The sequence below is a fragment of the Cygnus olor genome, chromosome 2, assembly GCF_009769625.2.
Source record: "Cygnus olor isolate bCygOlo1 chromosome 2, bCygOlo1.pri.v2, whole genome shotgun sequence".
Classification (NCBI taxonomy): Eukaryota; Metazoa; Chordata; class Aves; order Anseriformes; family Anatidae; genus Cygnus; species Cygnus olor.
In genome coordinates, this window is record NC_049170.1 from 34,498,550 (window position 1) to 34,519,328 (window position 20,779).

General features: G+C 38.7%; 1 protein-coding gene across 3 annotated transcripts in view; it reads left to right on the forward strand.

Moving 5' to 3' along the window:
- STK31 (serine/threonine kinase 31) overlaps nt 1–20,361 on the forward strand; it is a 36,526-nt gene extending 16,165 nt beyond the window's left edge. For 2 of the 3 annotated variants that reach the window (XM_040548710.1, XM_040548709.1), the window contains 13 exons: nt 2,040–2,219; nt 3,803–3,919; nt 4,944–5,063; nt 5,554–5,685; nt 6,998–7,099; nt 8,056–8,136; nt 8,440–8,565; nt 9,257–9,382; nt 9,681–9,767; nt 10,629–10,778; nt 12,504–12,629; nt 14,621–14,689; nt 19,312–20,361. In XM_040548710.1, the coding sequence (XP_040404644.1) occupies nt 2,040–2,219; nt 3,803–3,919; nt 4,944–5,063; nt 5,554–5,685; nt 6,998–7,099; nt 8,056–8,136; nt 8,440–8,565; nt 9,257–9,382; nt 9,681–9,767; nt 10,629–10,778; nt 12,504–12,629; nt 14,621–14,689; nt 19,312–19,572 (1,677 nt within the window). In that variant the 3' untranslated portion in view covers nt 19,573–20,361. The remainder of the gene's footprint in view (nt 1–2,039; nt 2,220–3,802; nt 3,920–4,943; nt 5,064–5,553; nt 5,686–6,997; nt 7,100–8,055; nt 8,137–8,439; nt 8,566–9,256; nt 9,383–9,680; nt 9,768–10,628; nt 10,779–12,503; nt 12,630–14,620; nt 14,690–19,311) is intronic. The other variant, XM_040548711.1, reaches the window with a different exon arrangement.
- Nucleotides 20,362–20,779: the final 418 nt, after the last annotated feature.

Sequence of the window (20,779 nt, forward strand, 5' to 3'; positions counted from 1 at the left end):
TCTCGCCCAGTGAACCCAACAGCAGAAAGTGGGGGAGTAAATGAGGAGACAGACAAACTGGTGTTTCTGGGCGTTGTTATTAGAAATACATTGTCGTCGTCTTTTAAACTTCAGAAATACTGCTTGCTTTTATTTTGATCATGCAAGCGTTTTTGGAGGGGGGAAAAAGGTTAGCAATAGTTTTAACAGCTTGTCTGTACAAATTCTGGAGGCTTATTCTCCTACGCCCGTACAAGATTGGGTTCCTATGAAAAACACCCCAGTTACAGGCAGCGTGCAGAGTTGTGTAAGGTTGGAGCAGTATTAATAGAAGTAAAGTGTGGAATTCTTTTTAAACACCATTCAAATATGTTTTGATGCACTTACTTTTGGTGCTAGTCTGATATGCAGATGAGCATCTAATTAGAGTTTAGATGAGTAGCATTTCATGGCTTTCTATCACTGGAGACCCTGCATAGGTCTTGCTCCTTCAAACAGGAAAACTGTGGTGTGTTTGTAGTGTGTGTTTAAAGGTTATGCTGTGCTAATCCACTAGGTGGTAGACATTAAACATCCTCTGGATAATTGTACTGCAGTGAAATTGTAATAGTTTTTGTTTGTTTTTTTTTTTGAAAATATTTGAAGGAGTAGTGAAATGTGGCCGTGTGTTAAATGAGTTTTGTGCTTTAGCTTAATGTGTTGAAGGTCTTCTCCTGTATTACAAGCTAGATGATTGGAATAGCTTTCCCAAATAGAACGGAAATAACCTCTTTGACAAAATCCAGTGAGAACCTTGGTTGCCGTGTTTCAGAGCTGAAGAGGGTCACACTTGTACTGTCCTGGAGAAAAGAATATTTTTCAGTGCGTCTCAGAACAACGGGAGCTTGGGAGCTAATGCCTGTCTCACTGAGGTGGTGTGTTGCAAACCCACCCCATCACACATTTCTTCTGACTTACGTTTTATGCTTTCCAGTAAGAGCCATTGCTGGCCTGAACTACAGACAAACTCCAAAAGCTTCAGTCCCAGCTGAGTCCAACTGACTGGGACTGAAACAAGCAGTTGGGTTTAGCTGCACGCTTTCCAAGTGGTAATATTACATTGGTTAAGAGGAACGTTGAGAGTATGGGTATGTAAGTTACTCCAAAGCAGGCTGGGGTATGAGCTGAACAGTTGTCAGCTGTTCCATGTTAGCTGCCTGTAAGCATGTGTTTCCTCTGCTGCACAGTGAAGCCTACAGTGGCTTATTCCTCCTAACTTGAGTTGTCACACTTAGGAGACTGGTTTGTGTACATGTGGGCCATTGAGCAGTCTTTGTATGGTACCTTGTTATCCTGCTGATAAAGGTACTAATGCTTTAGGGAAGTATGTTTATATGGAAGATAAATGGGGGGAAATGGGACTTAACTTACAAGACTCTTTTGCTTGAGGACAGTATGATGGAATACATGCAGGTGCTCTTCTGGTGTGACTAGCTTCTTTTTGTAAGCCTGAAAGACGTGGCATATTACAAAAGCAAAGGTTTGTCCAGTCAAATCTCCATTCGTAGGGACAGTTTTACCTCTTGAGCTATAGCAAGTTGTATGCAAACATCATTGCAGCTCAAATATTTTTGAGCATTAGACTTTCTACCCAGTTGCATGGAAGGCTGCTTTCTGGTGCATTATAAACTGAACCCCTTTTTGTTCTTTGTCCTAATGAGCATAACTTCACAGTCCGGCCCATAAGGTAGAAGAGACTAGAATACGAATGACATGATATGATCTGCTAAGCTTTTTGTGGCGTTTTTTCTTTGTGTTTTGGAGGGAGAATCAGACCCTGTAATGTGAGATCTTTCTGCATTATGCTTTCTGATAGATGGGCTAATACTAGATATGAAAGTGGAATATAAAAAATACCTCACTTAATGCAGAAAGGATTTTGTAATAGAAATAATGTTATGTCAGGAGGTAGTACCAAGTCTTTCCGCATTAAATGTCTTGATTTTTGTCTGTAGTATACTGTCACAAAATTCTTTTGGCTTGCAAACCTGCTGTTTTTGTTTGCTTTGCTTGATGCACAGGAATTGTCTGTTTCTCTGGAGATGGTGTATGGTCAAGTTTGTGAAGTGAATGACTCCGAGGAAGTGTTTCAACAGTTCTTTAAATGGAAGTGTGCTGAAACGGAGGAGTTTGTTCACATCAGAAACGATACAGATGCTGCTTTGCAAATTCTCATTGACTTGTTCAGTGGTATCTTAAAGGTAAGTCAAGTAAGTCCACTTCTCCTGTCACAGAAAAAGATGAAGCATGACACTGTATCTAACCAAGCTTGTGTGCAGTAGTCGTTAGTAGGGACAGCTGTCTATGGCAGGGAGCCTGTGCATATGAGCAGTGGAACTCCATGTCAGTGCCTCCTTGCAGGGGGAGAAGGCGTGTGTTGAAGAGCAGAGTGCTAATTTATCCCTGTGCTTAGCATACCTTTGCGGTGAGCTGGTACTAAGTGAGGGTTTATGCTTGCATGTGAAAGGATGTCTTTTGTCTAAAGATCAGTGCTTTTATGCAACTATAACTCTGTCTAATATATCTAATACTCTATCTAATCCTTATGTGACTGAAATACTTCCATTAGTCTCTTCAAGTAGCCCTTCAAGTAGTCTTTGGATAGAAATATTTAAGATTTTAATAGATGCTAGTTCATAAATGCTGCTAAAAGAGATGAGAGAGCGCTGTAAATGAGAACTTAACATTGTTGGAGAAGCCAATCTGACTCAAAATGGTCTAGATACAGGTTGCAGGCAAATACATAATTTTTTTTTCTCATTTGAAACACTGAATGTGGAGAACTTATGCAAATAAATTGCCCATTTTTATTGGCATTTCCTACAATATTTGATGCTGAAATACCACATGGATGCTTGGGCTCTTTTGATCTGAGTTGTAGAAAGTTGGGAGCATTGAAGCAAGTATGTCTACACCTGGTATTTGTCTTAACCCACTTCCACAGTTTACCTCTTTTTATCATTGAGCTCTGTTTGTAAAGAAGGTGCAAAGTTGGGAAGTAACTTTCTGTTCTGCTTCTGTGCTTAATACCTGTGTTTTTGCTGAGTTTTGAACTCTTAATCTTGCTGAGAAGACTGTAAGCTGCTCTTTCATTATTCCTGCAGACCCAGCTTCCTTGATTGCCTTTTCTGTTGCACTCTCATGTGTAAATATTCTCAGATAGTATCAGTGTAACCTTCCTGCCCGCGTGAATTGTGCATAATCCATCAGTGTTGTACCATTTTGTAGTGAATAGATTTTTGCATTTTGCATTCTGTTTTACCCAGACCATTTACAGTGGCCAGATGTTATGAGTAACAGTGTGCCTTAACCTCATGGTAAATGCTGTTCAGTAGCAGCGTGGGCTTGGTGCATGTTGTGTGCAGCATAATGTTTATGAATTACTTGCAGATATTTATAGCCACGTTAGTTATTAGACTGGGGAAACATACTTACGTGCAGGTGGGTTTGCGTGCTTGCTGTGTGCAACTCAAAGTGCTATTCTGCATGTATGCAAGTGACTGAAGTACAAAAGCGACTAAAGTTTGCTAATGTAATGATAAACTCATTTACCTGTTTCAAACCTGAACTTTTCCGTGAACAATTCAACTTTTTGCTTGGTGGATCATGGCTACATTCGTTCTAGAAATTGCTATATCACTCAAGTGTCAGGCAGTTAAAGGTGATATTTGACAGGAATTCTGATTAGGTTTCCAGTAGTGCTCATTCTTTGTATTTTTTTGCCTGTTCTTGCTGTCTTCTTGCTAAGTTCTAACTTTCAATTACGTGGCTGTTTTTTTTGAAGTGTTTTGACCTGTCATCAGAAGCATCTTCAGATTTAGAGGAAGTGGCTGTCAATGTGGATGACGTTCTCAAAGAGGCCGAGTTGAATATTTGCAAAGAACTGAAGACTGACTTAACAGTAAGTTCTAAGCATTTCTGTATGTTTTATACATCTTTGATTTCAGTTTAAGGCTTCTCTTAACGTAGCAGACAAGTTTGTTCACTACAGAACAGCTTTTTTTTTTTTTCTTTGTGGAAGTATGATTAAAAAGTCACTAAGGTTGCTCCTTAGAGAGAAAAGAATGTTTTCTAGGCAACAGGCAGAGGACAGATTGGGGTTACAGGAACTCAACTCTGTGACTTAGTTAACTAAGAGATACTGAGAAAACCGGTGTTTCCCTCTGTATGCACAGAGAAGCTCATACGTTTCTTTGAGGTGCTCTGAGTTTTGGTGCTTGTGCTGAAAATACAGATAAGTAAGTTTCTGTTGTATCTTGTGGATGTTTATGGATAAACTTTCTGTTTCCAGTCTTAGTGACAAAATGGTATACATCTCCTTTTTGCATGGAGCAAGTGTTTTTGCCTCACTGGGAGTCTTTTTCTGATGCTTGCGTTAACTTTTTCTCCAGTTCTTTACCTTTCCTGTTCAGTGTTTCCTCGGTTTTCTTTTGCTGACTCTTCGAGGTACTTGCATTGTCTCTGCAGTGAGCCCCTTGTGTGCCAGAGAATGACCAGCAAATGTTGAATTTGTCCTCTAACCATAGAACAGCACACCAACAGTTTATCCTGCTTCTGACTACTATCTGCAACAGAACCAGTGACTCCTTTGCAAGAATGGTTGCTTACTTTGATGCTTCGTATCTATTAAACCGTTCTATCCTCAAAAACATTAAATGAAAAAAATTCCTTCATAGCATGTGGAATATGAAATGGATCCTCTGCATGGAAGTGCTGATGAATTTTATTTTCCTGAAACTATTGGATGAACTCTTACACTTGCTAATTTCTCCTTTCGTCGTCTTTAAGAAGAGGAAAAACTGATAGACAAGTTTTTCCAGTAACAGTGGAATTTCTCAGTAAAGGTTTTACATATGGAACATCGATTGTATGAATGGAGAATGACTCAACCTTTAATATCACTCTGTGTCTATAATTCAATCTAGGAGCATGGTGAGGCAGAGAAGAGAATAATTATGAGTGCATACAGTAAAGTTGTGCATAAAGTACGTCAAGAGCAGAATCTGATCACTGTCATACAGAACAGATACTTGGCCAGTGTTGAGGTTAGTTTATGCCTTATTTCTGTCACACTGACCTGTATTAGTAGCACTTTCTGACGCTTTTTTAAAAGATGCACTTTTGTTTTTTCTCTTTAATTTTATAATGGAAATTCTAGGTGTAAGTTGGTGATGAGAGATTGGTTGGGTTAAAGTTTGAGAATAACAGTTGTGCGTTACCTCAGCCAAGGCTTTGTTTCAGCTAAATGCAAGGCGTGGTGTGTTTGTGTGGTTTTCTTGTCTTTTTTTAATGATGGAAGCTGGAATCTCTGGATTCATTACAAATCTGTAGTATGTAACTTAAGGGAGCTAAGGTTAAGTAGAGTGTCTTCCAGGAGGTCGTTAATGTCATTAAAACGAAACACAGTAAAACACTATTTTGTGGGAAAAACCCTGAAAACTGAATTCAGATAGGCTTAGGGCAGTTTCTCTAATGTATTGGATTAAAGCATATTAAAACAGAATGCTTGAATGTTTTTTCTGTTTTTTTTCCTAGTTCAAAAAACAAGCTGAGGAATGGCTGAATAAAAGTCCTAATATTGACAACTTATTATCAATTAAAAAAACTGTGAAAAGCTTGAAGGCCCATTTAAGATGGAAACTGGCTGAAAAGAACAACCTTGAGGAAGTATGGAAACGTTACAGTTTTTGTTATTTCAGATTCGTTTAGGAACATGAACTTTGTCCAAATCAGTGGTAACTACATGGAACAGTTTGTGCCTTCTGTGCTTCAAAGATACGTTCTTCAAGTGTCCCTTCAGTCAAGACTTAGTTGCTGGAGCTGAATTTGCTTTTAACTTTATATAGACATTTTTTTCAGTCCCTAGCCACACTACCGATGCTTTTAACTAGCTGTGTGAGGAGCTAAATACCTGCATTTTCTTCATGTCAAGCTAGGAACTGCAGTTAGGTAACACTATCTTAAAAATCATGGGAAATCCTTCGCAAAATGCAGCTGCCGTAAAGTCTGGGACAGCTCTGAAAGGAGCCCTTCTGGGAAGGAAAGGGAAGGGGTCCCTCTGGTGGCCGTCACTGCGAAGCACTGCATAGTCTGGTCCTGCTGTTTTTACCCTGCTGGTTGTGTGATTTACTTTTTCTGTAATGCCTGTGACACTCATCACTCTGCAGGGTGATACTTGTGTGCGTAGTGCTCATTTTCCTGGAGTTGGTCTGTCTTACCTCTTCTGTTCAAGTGTGTAACAGCAAGTAAATTAGACTTCTACCTTAACCTGCAAAGCTTTCCTTCTGAGCCATGTCCGCTTCGTTCATAACGCGTGTGCCTCCCTTTTGGAGGCAGAAGTCAATGTCTGTTCCAATTTTCAGGGTTCCCACTTGCCCCTCAAAGAAGTTGAAAGAATGCAAATATTACCTCTAAATCAAATAAACAGCACTGATGATGTCACAAGTGCATAGATCACACATTAATTACTCTGGAGATGCTTAAGGAAAGGAAACCTGCATGTGTGTCTTTGTAAGCATTGTGAAGGGGCAGTGAGCTTCCAAGAGGGATTTAAAATGAAAGCCACTGGTAAAAGGGTTCCTGATAAATGAGGTGGCATGAGGCAAATTTGCACTTACGGAAGAAAAAAGTGAATGAATTAAGGAACGTAGCTTTGCTGGTAGACGAACGGTGTTTCTGTTATGATTATATGGGGTCAGCTAATTTCTTTAAACAAAAAAAAGCTCTTTGACTTAAGAAACGAGTAGGCAAAGGGCTAGAACATTTTGTCTGTTATGTAAATAAATGGTGCGCCTTTTCCTGTGATTAGGTTCTAAGAGAATCCCTTGGGTTTCCAGGATGGAGACTGAAACTTCACAATGCATTTAACTCCAGAACTGTGATAATGAAACTGCTTTTTAATCCTGATATAGTAGATAACTGTTGTTTGGTATAATAGCAGAATGGGAATTGTATGCTAACTTTGTTATTCCTAACGCAGTCTGATGATTGCAGTGAGCTTGAAATGACAAGAATAAAAGAGGAAATTGCTGCTCTGCGAAATGGGGTTCTTCAGGAAATATACAAGGAACGTGAAGAATATGTAAGTATTAAATTATTTAGACAGCTAAAATAAAGCTCTGCGAGGCACATCTGCATTTCAGTTGCTTTTAACGTATGACGTGGATACAAAAATCCCATTTTTTAAATTTTAGTGTTGAATGTTAAGGTGGCCCTATTTTGGCAAAATCTCTGGGAGACAGAAGGGAGGCTGATCGATTCTTTTTTTTTTTTTTGTTTCTGTTTGGACATAGTCTCTTCAGACACTTCTTTGCATCCCCTTCCCCTCCCCCAAATGGGGTGAAGTGAGAGAAAATGTGAGCTGCAGTTCTTGACCCAGAAGAGCTGCAGGTTAAAGTGTAAGCTCAGTTACTGAAGACAGACTGTTCTGTGCAAGTAAGGCAAATGTTTACTTAGCAGTGGAGTAAAACAGGGTTTTATCCTGAAGTGAAGGAGATCACCCTTTTTCTAAGTCCTCTGTATGGAGGGAAGAATTGAAACCATCACCTTTAAGGAAGTAGAAGAGTACCAGGGATTGTGATGATGATGTATCTTACCTCTGCAGACATGGCATTTGTGCAAAATAGTTACCTTGCATTATGGTTGTGTGAGATCTGTAGATGCTTGAGTGGTTCGATCTACGTTACTACTTGATTTCTGTTTTCTTTTGTTTAGTTCTAGTGAAGCTGTGTCCTTTGTTTAGGCCTACTAAAGCCTGTTTTAGGAAAAAAAGGGGATGTCTTTCCTTCATAGCACATGAGCTCTTCAAGGCCTTAACTTTATTGACCCTTAGAGCTTTCCAAAATCTATCTATGCATATTGAAATGCTGTATTAGTGTGCGAGATGGGGTGTTGTCCCTTCCCTGTCTTATTTTGCATGGTGCTACTGAAAGTGGAACAGGCATGGATATCCATTTGAATGTCCTGGTCTGAACATGGCAAATGTTGGTGTATATGGTGTCAGAAGCTAATGACCTGAAGCTTGTTTCCTTCATTCAGGAGAAACTTTCCTTCTTGGTACAGAAGTGGTTCCCTGAGTTGCCCCTTCTTTATCCAGAAGCAGGAATTTTAAGCTATATGGTAAGCTGAGGTTGTGATCGAATCTACTGTCAGTTATTGTTTAAGGCACTCTCATGGCTGTGTCTCCCACTCCCTGCCCTTCTGGGTGGTGATCAGTATTTTGTTAGCTGCCTTACAGTGGCATTTTGTGTGCAGCCAGCCTCTCGCTAACAGATGCGGTAACTTCATTTTTAACAAGTCCCCACTGTGTTTGTGCTTTGTTAAGTTGATTGAGGAAGAGAAGAGAGAGTTAGAGCCTGTGAGTGTTGCTGGCTGTTAATACTGTACTCTTATTCTGGCTATCTGTGTGTATGTGTGCTTCAGAATTCAGGTGGACTTCTGTCGCACAGCCTGGAGCGAGACCTTTTAGATGCTGAGCCCATGAAGGAGCTGAGCACAAAGCGGCCGTTAGTGTGTTCGGAAATTCAGGATCAGAAGGTTCTTCTAAAGGTAATGTTGGTCCTGGCTTTCAGTTAGCGCTGCAGGTGAGATCCCGACCTGGGAATGTGCTGATTCTGAATGAACTCTGCTGTTCCTTTTGTATTTCTGCATTTAACAACCCTTTTCTGATACGCGTTTTTTGTCAGGGCCTGTAGAACACAAGACCTTGTTCTCTGTCTGGATTGTTTTCCTGTTACTTGCTGATTTTTCACTTCTTTTGAGGGCAGCTGTAGTGAGCAGTGCATCCCCTCTGCTGTCTGTTCTTTCTCGTATTTGGTGAACCCTTTAACTTGTTCATTACTCTTTTTTCCAAAAATGCAAATGCTGTTTTGTCTTCCAGATGATATATCACTGTGAAACTTCAGGAACTGCTGTGCTCCCCTTGCTCTTTTTCTTCTCCAGTGTGCTAGCAATTGAGAAACCAAGGGTTATAGTATCACGGGAGGCATAGTTGATTTTTTTTTTTTTTTACCTAATACTTCTTAAATGGGAGACTTGCTTCTTGTTTTGTTGTTACAGACTTTCTAAGTGTTAATAAATATGAAAGCAATCTATGACAGTTGTTACTGAGTTTTGTGATAAATAGAAGAGAGTTATTTGATGGAACCTAATGGTTTGCCTTTCTTCAATTAAAAAAGTGTCGTGCAGTAGTGTTACAGACATTAGGAGTAAGAGTTTGGGTATTTGTTTTGTTTTTCAGGGATACTCTGTAGATGTGAGCTCAGAAGGCAAAGTGATTGAAAGAGTTGCCAAGTATCACAGGGCCTGGAATCAACAAAAGGAGAAATCTGGCTTATTACAACTGTTGTTTCTTCTTTTCTGCAAGGCAAGATTCAAATCGATAATGTTGCTTGTTTATTGTTGTTGTTTAGTTGTGTTTTTTGTTTTGCTTTTTGTTTTAAGTTTAAGCAGAAGAACTTTTAAGTTGGAATTTAAGGCTTTGATATTTTTTTCAGTCGGAGTATTGAATCAGAAAAATATTTCTGACTTCAGTTTAGATGAACTATTTTCTTAGTAAACATCAATTGATATATCACACATCTTTAAGGCATGTTCAATTTTCCAGTGTTCCTGATAGCGGAAACAATGTATTCTTAAACTTTTGTTTGTTTTTGTTGTTAAAGTCTGATCCTCTGGTGTATTTAATGGTCCCATACTACCCAGGGGCAAGTCTGCGAGCTTTACAGGCTGATACACCTCTGACTTTACAAGTAAGTATAACTGAGATTACCAGCATTTTCCTTTTTATGTGTTTGGACTGAACTCTTAACATTGTACTGTATATTATGCTGCCGGAGGTGTGTGAGCAGTGTTCTTCCTTTGGTGGCTGCCAGTGACTGTACAGAGTTGCCTAACATAGCTTGACTAGCATTTGGTCAAGCAGTAGGCTATCATTTTGTAAAAGAGATTTTACTTGGATACACTTTCTTCTTTTATTAAAATCAGTGCCTCAGCTGTACTGCTATTACACTTCAAAAATTCTAGAGTGAATACGTTAAATTTGTAAGTGCAGGCATTCTTGTCTTGAAGTTTAGAGGACTTATGGCGGGGGGAGGCCTTGGGGTGTGTATGTGTGCGCAGGAGGTGTTCTTCTCTCTCTTCCCTTTCCTTTCCCTCCTTCCCACACCGTTCATTGGCATTTTGGCCAGCCAACCTTTCTCAAAGAAGCAGTAGCTAGAAGCCAGTACAGTTTTTTCCCTAGCTATGTTTGACGACTCAAAAGCTTCTGCTTGTTAACTTGGAGGCACTCGTAAATATACATATCCCAAAATATATTACATGGTTTTATTTTTGTTTATTTTTGTTTAATGCTAGTGAATTGTTAACCAGTGATTACGTTTTGTTTGTGAGACAAAACAATCAGATGACTGGCTGTGCAGGTCATCACAATCTTACTGGGAATTAATCCATACTTTATGAAACAATTGTCAGGAACTTTGTATATGTGCAATCTTAAAATTAAATAAATAAAAAAATAAAATCTGTCTTAGTTTTGGAATAGAAACATTAGATGTTGTTTTTTGGTTCTTCCATAACTATCTTTGTAATAAACACCAAAATTAAATCATTAGGAGGCATTAAAAGTGATGAAAGGAGTTGCCCAAGGCCTGCAAACATTGCATGGAGCTAATATAGTACATGGATCTCTGCATGGAAACAACATTTTTGCTGTGAATCGGAAACAAGGAATTGTTGGAGACTTTGATTTTGCTAAACCAGAGGTAAAACAAAAACCAACTAAAAAAAAAACAACCTAGTGACTTTTAGTCAGTTACGTATCAAAATAGATGAAGTACATAAGATCTATTGATAAACATTGTGCTCTGCAGTAGGATTCCTGTTTCATGTTCTGAATAGGGTTGGGTGGTTTGAGTCTTGCTGAGATTTTTGTAAACACAATCTAATCTTGGATGTGGAAGAGAAGAATTACGGAGCATGAGCCCTTGTTAAGGAAAACAAACAGAAAAATACAGAAGTTGCAGTACTTGCTAGTTGGCTCTCTTCTATATTTATTGGTAATCAGCATCAGCAGAGGTGAGGGTAGGAACTTGTTTGAGGAAAGAATAATCTAGCTCTTGTACGAAGACTTTGCCTTTCTGTGTGATAGGTAATGAGGTTCTACTATGTGTTTTAATCTGTCTCAGTAAACTAACAAGATTACACATATTAACTTATATAAACATACCTGTATTTGTATGTATTTTTCTTTAGTCCTCGGTTTCTGTAGTAAAGAATTTCATAATCATTCTTGGGGAAAGCCTAATGTTCTTTAAGAATACAATCTACTCCCTTACTGTTTTACTTAGTTTACATGGCAAAGTCTCTCCACTACTGGTGTATCTTGTTGTCACATTTTGACTTTCTAAACTGAAGTTGATTTGAGCATATTTGGGTGCTAGAGGTCTTCATGTTTGCTTATTTTTTATAGCAATGTTTATATAATATTATTGTGTTACATTATGTCATTATATTAATATAATACATATATATAATAAAAATATTTTTTTTTGAGAATCTTGATCTCTGTTTTGTCAGTGCATTCTCTGTTAATCTTAATGAAGCGTGTCATGCTTGGACAACAAGCAGATTTCTGCTTTCAGCATGCAAAGGAGAGATGTTCTAAAAATGTTGCCAGCTGAATTTTCTGAAAGGTCATACACCGTGTAGGTGGTGCCATCTGAAGGCTGCAAGAGCTGAGGAGAGCCTCATCTCTATTCCTTCCTGCAGCTAGGTTATAATGGAGCAGGAAAGTTCCGCGTGTGGTTCACAGCCTGGATCAGTTTGTGCCTGCTCTATGGGAAGTGTCACAGCACTGCTCAATGGTTGTGCTTTCTGCTTGATCACGAATTGATGAGCAGAGCTGTGTTGCTGAATACTCTTGGCAATCTGGAGACTTGTCTCCTCCAGTCTGGCTGTAGCTGGTGGTGGCTACAGTCATGGAGAGAGGTTGAAACTCAGGGTCTAGCTTTTATTGTGGCAGTAGGCAGTCCTAAAATACCCTGGAAATGGGGAAGAAGGAAGTAGCTAGTTTCAAGTGAAGGCCAGGTGGACGGGGAAAATGGGAAAACTGGCAGAACTGATAATAGAACTAAAGTTTTCGAAAGTAGTACTGAATGTCTTTAACCATTTTCTGTATTTTTTCTTCTAATTTGAGAAGTTTTGTAACTTGTATTCTTTATTACCTTATGACCTTTAATAGTTCCAGTGTGGAGTAAAGTCTGCCAGCACTATTTTTCTATTACAGGTACAGATGATAGATATGTGACTATTTCCTTTCTCCTTTACACCCCATATTTTCCACCAATAAAGGAGGATTTTACGTTTCATTCGGGGTCAGCACAGAATGCTATGATAAAGTTGTCTGATCCATTAAACTAGAGAGGGAGATACCTCCCCTTCGATCTGCTATTGGTTTCACTTAAAGAGTACAATTTTTTTCCCCATAGGAACAACGTGCTGTTGCAAGCACAATGGTCGTTGGTTCCCTGAGCTTAGTTTCTCCTGAACTGAAGATGGGACAGCCAGCTTCTCCAGCCTCTGACATGTATGCTTACGGCTGCCTTCTGTTCTGGGTAAGTTATGGCTTATGAGAGAGTTTCTTACAAAACTGAGGAACTGTAGCAGGCTTCATAAACAGCAATAGATGAATGTTATTTTCAAATTCTACGTCGAATGTTTTGGAGAAGTGAGTGTGCATATTTTAAACTGAGTGGTAGGTGTGGAATAAATGGGAGTTTATGGGCAGAAGGCGGTGCATTTTTCTGTAAGGTATACAATGTAATTTGTAGTTACATGACCAAAAACTGTGTTTTTGTTCCTCATTCTGGGGATTGTAAGTTCTTCCCCTGCTTCTCATTCATCCTTGTAACCCTATTTGATTCTTTTCTTGTGCCCTTGCCTGTGAGGCAGTGTGTTCATCATCTCTATCTTTTGATTTGGGTAAGGGTAGGACTTTAGCCCTGGTGAAGGATATCCTTCAGGACATCCTCCCTATCCTTAGATGGGTGTTCTGTTCCTTAGTGTGTGCTGCGTCAGGGAGGAGAAAGCAGTCTGCTTTTCTGTGTTAGGTCGCACATTATGCGGCATCTCCTCTTCCTACTCCTTTTTGTGTTCTCTTAGTGTTTTGCTGCCTCCTCAGCTCAGGGTCCCAGTGTCATGTGTTCCAAATGGAAAACTTCAAATCTCTTAGACTTTTTTAAAAGTGATGAGCTACCAAGCAAGTGTTGATGTTCCCACGCAGTGATTTTTGCACCTGATCCATTGGAGCTGGTTCACTGAGTACCAGTTGGGGTTCAGATAAGTGACGCTGGCAGTTCCATCAGCTGCGCAATGATCCTGTGGCACAGAAGGGATGGCTGAAGCTATCTTCAAACACTCTGTGATAGGGACATAAGCCACAAGTTGATCAGTAGCCATTATCAGTTACCTGTGCTGAGAAGATGAAGCTGGTTCTTAGAAAAGTCATTCTTCATTATCTTTTTGTCCCAATATAGAGCAGTTGCGTAAAATTAAGTAATTTTTCTACTGAAATAGAGGAACTAAAATGTAGCTTAATATTGTAGATGCTTATTAATGTGGTACGGTTTTGTTGGAACATTTTCAGTGCCACTAGTCAAATCTTCTGTTCAAAAAAAAAAAATTTTTTTTACAAGCGGAAATGAATAAAGTGAGTGTAAAGCAAAAAAACCTACCACCAACAAAACAAACAAAAACTTAAACCACCATAACAAATGGAGGGCTAGCAATGGCTGGCTCTGCTTGAAGAGAATATCTGGGATGCAGCAAGATCTGCAGTCTTCTGAAAACTGATCTCCAAGCTTTCCAGCTGAATTTCATGTTAATCCACGTGTAACAAATCTCCAGCTCCGTCTTGGTGTTGTATTGATCATTTGATGGAATATTCTAGTTCATATTCTGGTCTTATGTTCAGCAATTGCTAGTTTGATGGCAGACACCTGAAATTGTGTTCTCCCTCGTTGAGCAGCCCTACTACTTCTAAGATGGAAGCAGGGGTTTTGTGAGTTTTCAGCTGCTCTGTGTCACAGGAGCCCAGCCCTGACAAAACACACGCTTCTTCTCATTGTTTTTATAATTGTACAGAATAGAGGCATTTTCAGCTCAACTTGCAAGCAGGATTTTGAAAAATGCTGTATACAGGCATGGTTCTAGGCGTTAATAAGGGCTGGGGAAACTTCAGTTTGCTTATGGATGTAGGGTTCATGTTTGCTGTTTTACAGCAGACTTCATCTTCTTTAAGAGATGCTGTGGGTTATATAATTAAATGTACAGATTAGGCATGGACTTCGAGTCATGTTTTAAAAAGTCTATTTCTTTTGACTTCCAAAAGTTTCTTCTCGGATACTGTTTTTATTGTTTTTTTCCTGTGTAAGGCGAATGTGAGCCACTTATGTATTTTACCCTATTGTGAAACTACAAAAAAGCTTTCCCCTGCCCATTTTTCACAACAGTCCATTTTCACTTGAAACATGGAATCTCCTTGACTGATATTTGTTAAACTAAAGGGTAAAACAATGTTACATGTTATGTATCTTTTAATTTACAGCTTTGCATTCAAAACCAGGAATTTGGCATAAGAGAAGATGGAACACCTGAGGTGGATGTGGTTGGTATGGTATGTTGATTGTCAGATGAGGTAGATTAGATTGGTCTTGTTTAGAGGTGATTAACTGATACCTTTTTTTAAAGGAAAAACAAAAATTGATTGTAAGTGTTGGGTTGAGAAAATGTTCTGATTTGGATATTCTAAATATCAAGTAAAAATAAAGTAATATTTGAGAAGGTATAAAATCCCAGGATTTTCTTAAATATTAAGTCCAACCTCAGAAGGAACAACTTCATAGATAACTGTTAATTGAGTGACACCAAGTTACAGACTCGGGGAATAAATCATTGAGAGTCGTGCCTTGAAGGAGGTATTGGAGTTAGAAGCCTGTCTTTTCCGAAGTCAGGGAAGTTGGCTTTGTTCTTCTGTCTTCTACATAATAATTGCACAATTCCTGAGCATTAATAAAACAGCCAATTTTGCTTTTAATCACTTAATGCAGTTGTAAAGTCACATTGTACCCTTTATCTTCTGCTTTTTTTTTGTGTGTGTGAAATGTAAGCTTTCTTAAATGCCTCAAACAAGTGCAGAGATGTGAGAGGACCTCAAGTGATGAGATCTAATGTTGCTGCTTTCACTGTTTTCTGTCAGCCACTGTTCTATGCCTGGCCTGTGCTAGCAACTATTGCCACCTTGAACTATATTTTCAGTCTGTTTTTTGAAACTGACCCTTGCCCAATGTCTTGATGACTTTTGAAAATAAGAGTAGACCTGCGTGCCTTCGTATTTCCCAACTTAGGTCCCCACCTTTGAAGTAGGTAATTTTATGGCCTTCTCTATGCCTTGGAGGAAAATAAACCAAAGGAAAGAGATATTCAGGTTGACAAAGGCATAGGCTATAAAGGAGAAGGCTATAAAGTTGTCTACTCATGATTAACATCCAAGAGATGGGATGCTACCTATCGGAAAGCAAAGGATTGTCTTCAGAGTTGGACAATTAAGTTTGGAAATATGAAGGCACACAGGTTTATTCTTTCCCATAAGCTTTCAGTCCTCAGGCCAGGACTTAAGACCTTTTCTCTTGCCTGCTTTCAACTTCTATGTTTGCTACAGGTGATTCCTTTTTCTTCTTATCTCTTACGTGTTTCCAACTTTTATGCCAACATATATAGCTTAAAGAAATTCTTTGGGAGGTTTATGGGCCTTTTTCAAATCACTAGCTTGCTTAGACTAGTTTCTACCTCAAACTTCTGCTGGACTCTTTTAGTTACCTGTTCTTGTCTTCTTGCCCTTCCCACCTCCTTTGAGTGGGTTACCCTTGTGATTTTTAATTACTGGGATATATTTCTCACATCATGCTTTTTCTTTTGATCTCTCTTTTAGTGATAACTTTGCCTTTGAGTTTTTTTTTTTGATAGCTTTGATTTTGGATTTGAGAAGGTTGTGAGACTCTTTAAATCATGTCCTACACTATTATAAAAACCCTGCAAGCTGTTTAGTTTTTAAGTGAAGTGTTAATAAACAGAATTCTCTAAGGAATATAGGAATTAGAGGTAAGTCTCCATACTACTCAGAAAAGTAGAAAAATACTTCAAGTGGAAAGTGTAGAATGAAACAGTAGAGTCGCTGTTGGCCAGGTAAGTTTTGGTTGTTTTAGCAAGGGAAAACAAAACCCTAATAAATCCCTCTTTTTATTGGTTGTACTTCTGTATTAATGACGTGAGTGCTTTGCAAAGCTATCTAGGATAACATGGTGCAAAAATTGGTCTGCATTTACTAGAGTTGTGTTCATTCTGAGCTTAGTGTATCCTCTTTTATTTAAGCTCAGAAACTGTCATGATACAGTATTAGGCTAACACAGCTGTAGTGCTTCCAATGTCAAGGCCAGGTAACTTGTGTATCACTGCATAGCACAGTGCTCTAAATAATTTTGTTCCATTAGATCACTGATCTCCTGTACAGTGTCTCTTTAATAACTTTCAGCCGTGTTCTCCAGTGTTGAAATCGCTACTATTAAAGCACAGGACTGCCTACCAAATCCGTCTGGAAAGTTAATTCCAGTGTGACACTATCGTGAAAAATAAAGGAATAAAAAACGTAGCATTTGAGCAGTGAGGTCTTCGTGTAAATAGCATTTCTTATTCCTCATTATGGTTGCTCATTTTTTATTAAAAAATAAATGATTCTCATGAAACGTGTAGTGCTGTAGGAAAGAAGATCCAGTACTTAACGATTCATCATGATTCTGTGATCATTAGTACAAACTGTAGGATTTTAAAAATATTACACACAAACTTGCACAGAGGCATCTGTCCAGTGCATCATTTAGGGTTGTGCATAATAATCCTTAGATTCTGAAAGAAACTAACTTTCTTTCACACATAAGGAAAACTTGTTTGAGGAAATAGAAAAGAGTTACTTGAGACATAAAAATAGGAATTGGTTCACTTTGCTTGTAAGATTTCTGCATAAGTGGCTGGTTTCAGCTTCCCTTACTATTTTTTGTTCTTTTCTTATAAGTATCTTCTGAAGTGCAATATCTGCTTTTATCTGAAGAACAAATGTTCTTCATTATTGTTCTTAGCAGGGATTCATTCATTTTACAGTTCTCAGTAAGAGCAAGCTTCTTAATAATTTTTCACTGATAAAAAGAAGCAGCTTTTTTCTTTTTTAAAAACGTTGCCAGGTGATGCAATCCTAATCAATGCATCTTTGTTGGTAGTTTAAGGATTCATCCTGGATACATGTGCGTGCATGTGCACAAACTGTCAAAGGTTGCTGCAAAGCAGTTTGTTCTTCCTGCAGTTCACAGGAACATCCGTGAGGGTTCTACTAAGAAATGTAATACTAATAAATATATTTCAACAGTTTCTTGGGGAATCTCGAAGACCTCTGGCTGTTAATCCTTGTCCCAGTTCTTGGGGAAAATCTATTTTGCTTTTAAGGACTTTATCTTTAATCAGCTTATTCAGAATTAATCTCAATGCCCATCTGCAGGCCCTTGACAGGCTGGTAATTTCCCTTCCATCTCAGTCTCATGCCTAGAGGAATTGTATGCTTGCAACCATTAAATTTTTTTGTTTGTTTTCAGGAAATGTAAAATTAATGCAGGAAAGCAACATTAAGTTTCAACAAGGGGATATTAATTTTATGTAGCTGTTGAGGAGAAGCAGTGATTAGAGACGTGATCTTGTACCTTCCGTTTCACCATGCTGAGCTTCAGTATTCAGCGTACTTCAGCATTCAGTTTTGTGTATTTATTAAAAGGAGTAAATAAGATCAAATCAGCTGGAGTAAACGCAATGAAATGTTGTCCTACAGCAGTATTACTTAAGGGATCCGTTTTAGGTTTCCTTAGTGTGAGAAAATGGTGAAAAGGGGAAACTTGCTGATGATATTTTGATATTTTTTTTTGAAGTGGGAATATGGAAGTACAAAACTTTTCAAGCTCTTTAAATGCGTGGGCTTTCTTCATTTTTAATTCTACCAAGGAAGCGTGTACGCATGATTTACTTCTGCATTTCAGTGCATCAAATGTTTGAATGTTTTTAACTAGAGATTCTCTTTTAAGCGTTTTGAATGTTTTGTAACCATTTAACAGTCCTGTGTGCCTGCAAGTTCAACAGTTTTCAGATCTTGTCTTTCCACCCAGATTTCAGATTATCTGGAGAGAGGGGCGGTCTCTCTTGAGTCACTGTGCCGGTCAGTGGGAAAGTTGGAAATTGTCTGCTTGTTTCTGTCTCCAGATTTTTGACAATTTGTGTACATTCCTTTGCATCATAGATTTTTGTCTGGGTGAAACGGAGATAGCTGAGGGGTGGTGCGCAGGTATCTTGTGCTTTGCTGTTCTGTTGACCCAGGTCAGAGGCGATGCTGGCTTGCAGCGGCTACAAACATGAGCGCCCCCTTGTGGGAAGATTATTTTTACATTGGTTTTTATTAATCTATGTCTTTAGATTATCATTTGAGATTTTCTTGCAGTCCCCTTGTTCAAATCCAGTGTGTGCCCTTCCTTCCTCAACAGCTGACATGCATATGTGTAGCAGCCGTGTTCTTGTGTTTTATGCATGGAGTCTAGCACTGTTAATATGCTAAGCATTTAGGCACGTAATCCCTTCTGAGAAGTTCAAACAGCTTGAGTGTAAGTGATGGCCTAATAGCAAAACAGCTGCTGTTGATTTAGAGCCCATTACTCCCATTACTTCATTTTTTTTCTTACTTTATTGCTCTGCAAGAAATCAATAGAACAGAGTTAAAAGTTGATGTTGTAGAAGGTGAATGGCACCCATTCTGTTCCTTCTCAGTAGAAAGGCAGACTTCAAGAGCCCATTGCGGGGTGTGGGGGAGTGGAATTGGATGATGATTAAGGTCCCTTCCAACCCAAACCATTCTATGATTCTGTATTTCTCTAAAATGCTGAGAAGCTAGTGTTTTAAAACATAACTTATGCTCTTCTGTGAAGTCTGCTGGCACCAAGTTGGCAGACCTGGTGCCGAAAGCTTTCTTTTATTCTGTTGTTAACAAACACCATGTCTGTGAAGGGTGCAGACCATGGAGAGTGCTGTGGTACAAACTTTTGTGAGGGCCATGGGCTGCAAGCATTTATGAGACCTGTTCATCTAATACTTGGTTGTTGTTTGGAATTACGTTTGTTTCCTTTGCTGATGAAATTCTTCTACCTCTGTTTGTAGGATGATAAAGTTAAATCTCTTCTTCGGAATTTGTTCTGCTGTAACAGACTGACAGCTGAGCAGGTGCTGGCAGATGATTGCTTCCTCTTAGTTGATGTGATTCCAGATTCATCACAACCAGGTGAAGAGCACGTGCCACACAAGGAGCATGATTCTGAGAAGATGGATGAAAAGGAAGATGCAATTAAAATTAACTCTGAGGAGAATGGGATAGACCCTACTCCAGTAGATAAGGAACTTGTTCATGATGTGTTTGATTGAAACTTGTGTTTTTGTTTATTTATGAAATCAGTTGTCCTGATTTGAAATCTCAAAATATAAAAAGTTGGGTAGGTGCAGTCATGTTTTGGGGTTACATAACCTTAACTGCATTTTCTTCAGAGTACATTTGATTCTAAATAAGAGTTCAGAGATGTAAGTGTGGTGTTCCTGATTGTGTTCTTAGTTTGTCAGTCTTTTTTATTTGTCTGTTACGTAGGCTTTAAATTTACAGGATATAGTCATATTAGATGCCAGAAGTATTTAAGATGAAGCTGTAGCGACTCGCTTTCGTATCCAGTCTTCTGTCCCCCTTCTGGCTGCAATTGTAGGTTAGATATTCCTGTTAGAGATGCTCTAGGGTATTACCTTTTTAGTTGCAGGTTGTTCAGTACTCAAGGTGTTTCTGCAGCAACTGCCTTCAAGATTGAAGAAGAAAAAACTTTGACAGCTGGTCAAGGAAATGGGGAGCAGGCTGCCGCTCTTCTGTTTTTCTGCATTTGCAAAAGGCAATTAACTTTCAGGAGAGCATCATTTTAGTTGCTCTTTTGCAGTGCTGCTCTGCTAACCAGGATGCTATACACATGCATGTTGCAAAACTTACTTTTTATCTGTCTGCTCTACATAAGTGTGTGTCTGTAAATCATCTGTTCTCATTGTTCACAGTAGCTATAAAAATGCCATTTTGAGTGGGTTTGCCTACTTGCTTTTCTGTTAACATTACCATTGAAAGAGTTTTGTCAGGTCTTTATTTCTACAGGAAATTGTTGTTTATCTTTATGAAGCTTTTCTTTTCTCAGAAAAAAAAAATGGTTAAAATGTTCAGAGTTTCTGTAGCGATATATTTAGCCTCTGGGTGTTGCTCTTGGACAGTGCTGTTGGCAGACTAGTATTCTGTAGAGGAATTACTAAAGCTGCATGTTGTTAGATGAAGAATGTAGAAATCCAGTATGTAATGGGCAAGACACAGCAGTAGGGAAACCAGGAAGCCCTCAGGTACAACAGTAATGGGCAGTGGGTAGATGATGTCACCTTGGCAGTTTCGTCTCTGAAAATAGACTTGTTTTTCCATCCTTAAATCACTCTTTTTTAACACAGATTAGCATGTAAGATGCTTTGTCCTTTTTCATTAAATTATAATGATTTTCTAGTTTTTGTATTGCATATACAATCAATGATATCAAAACCTTTGTTAAAAATGTTTTGGATT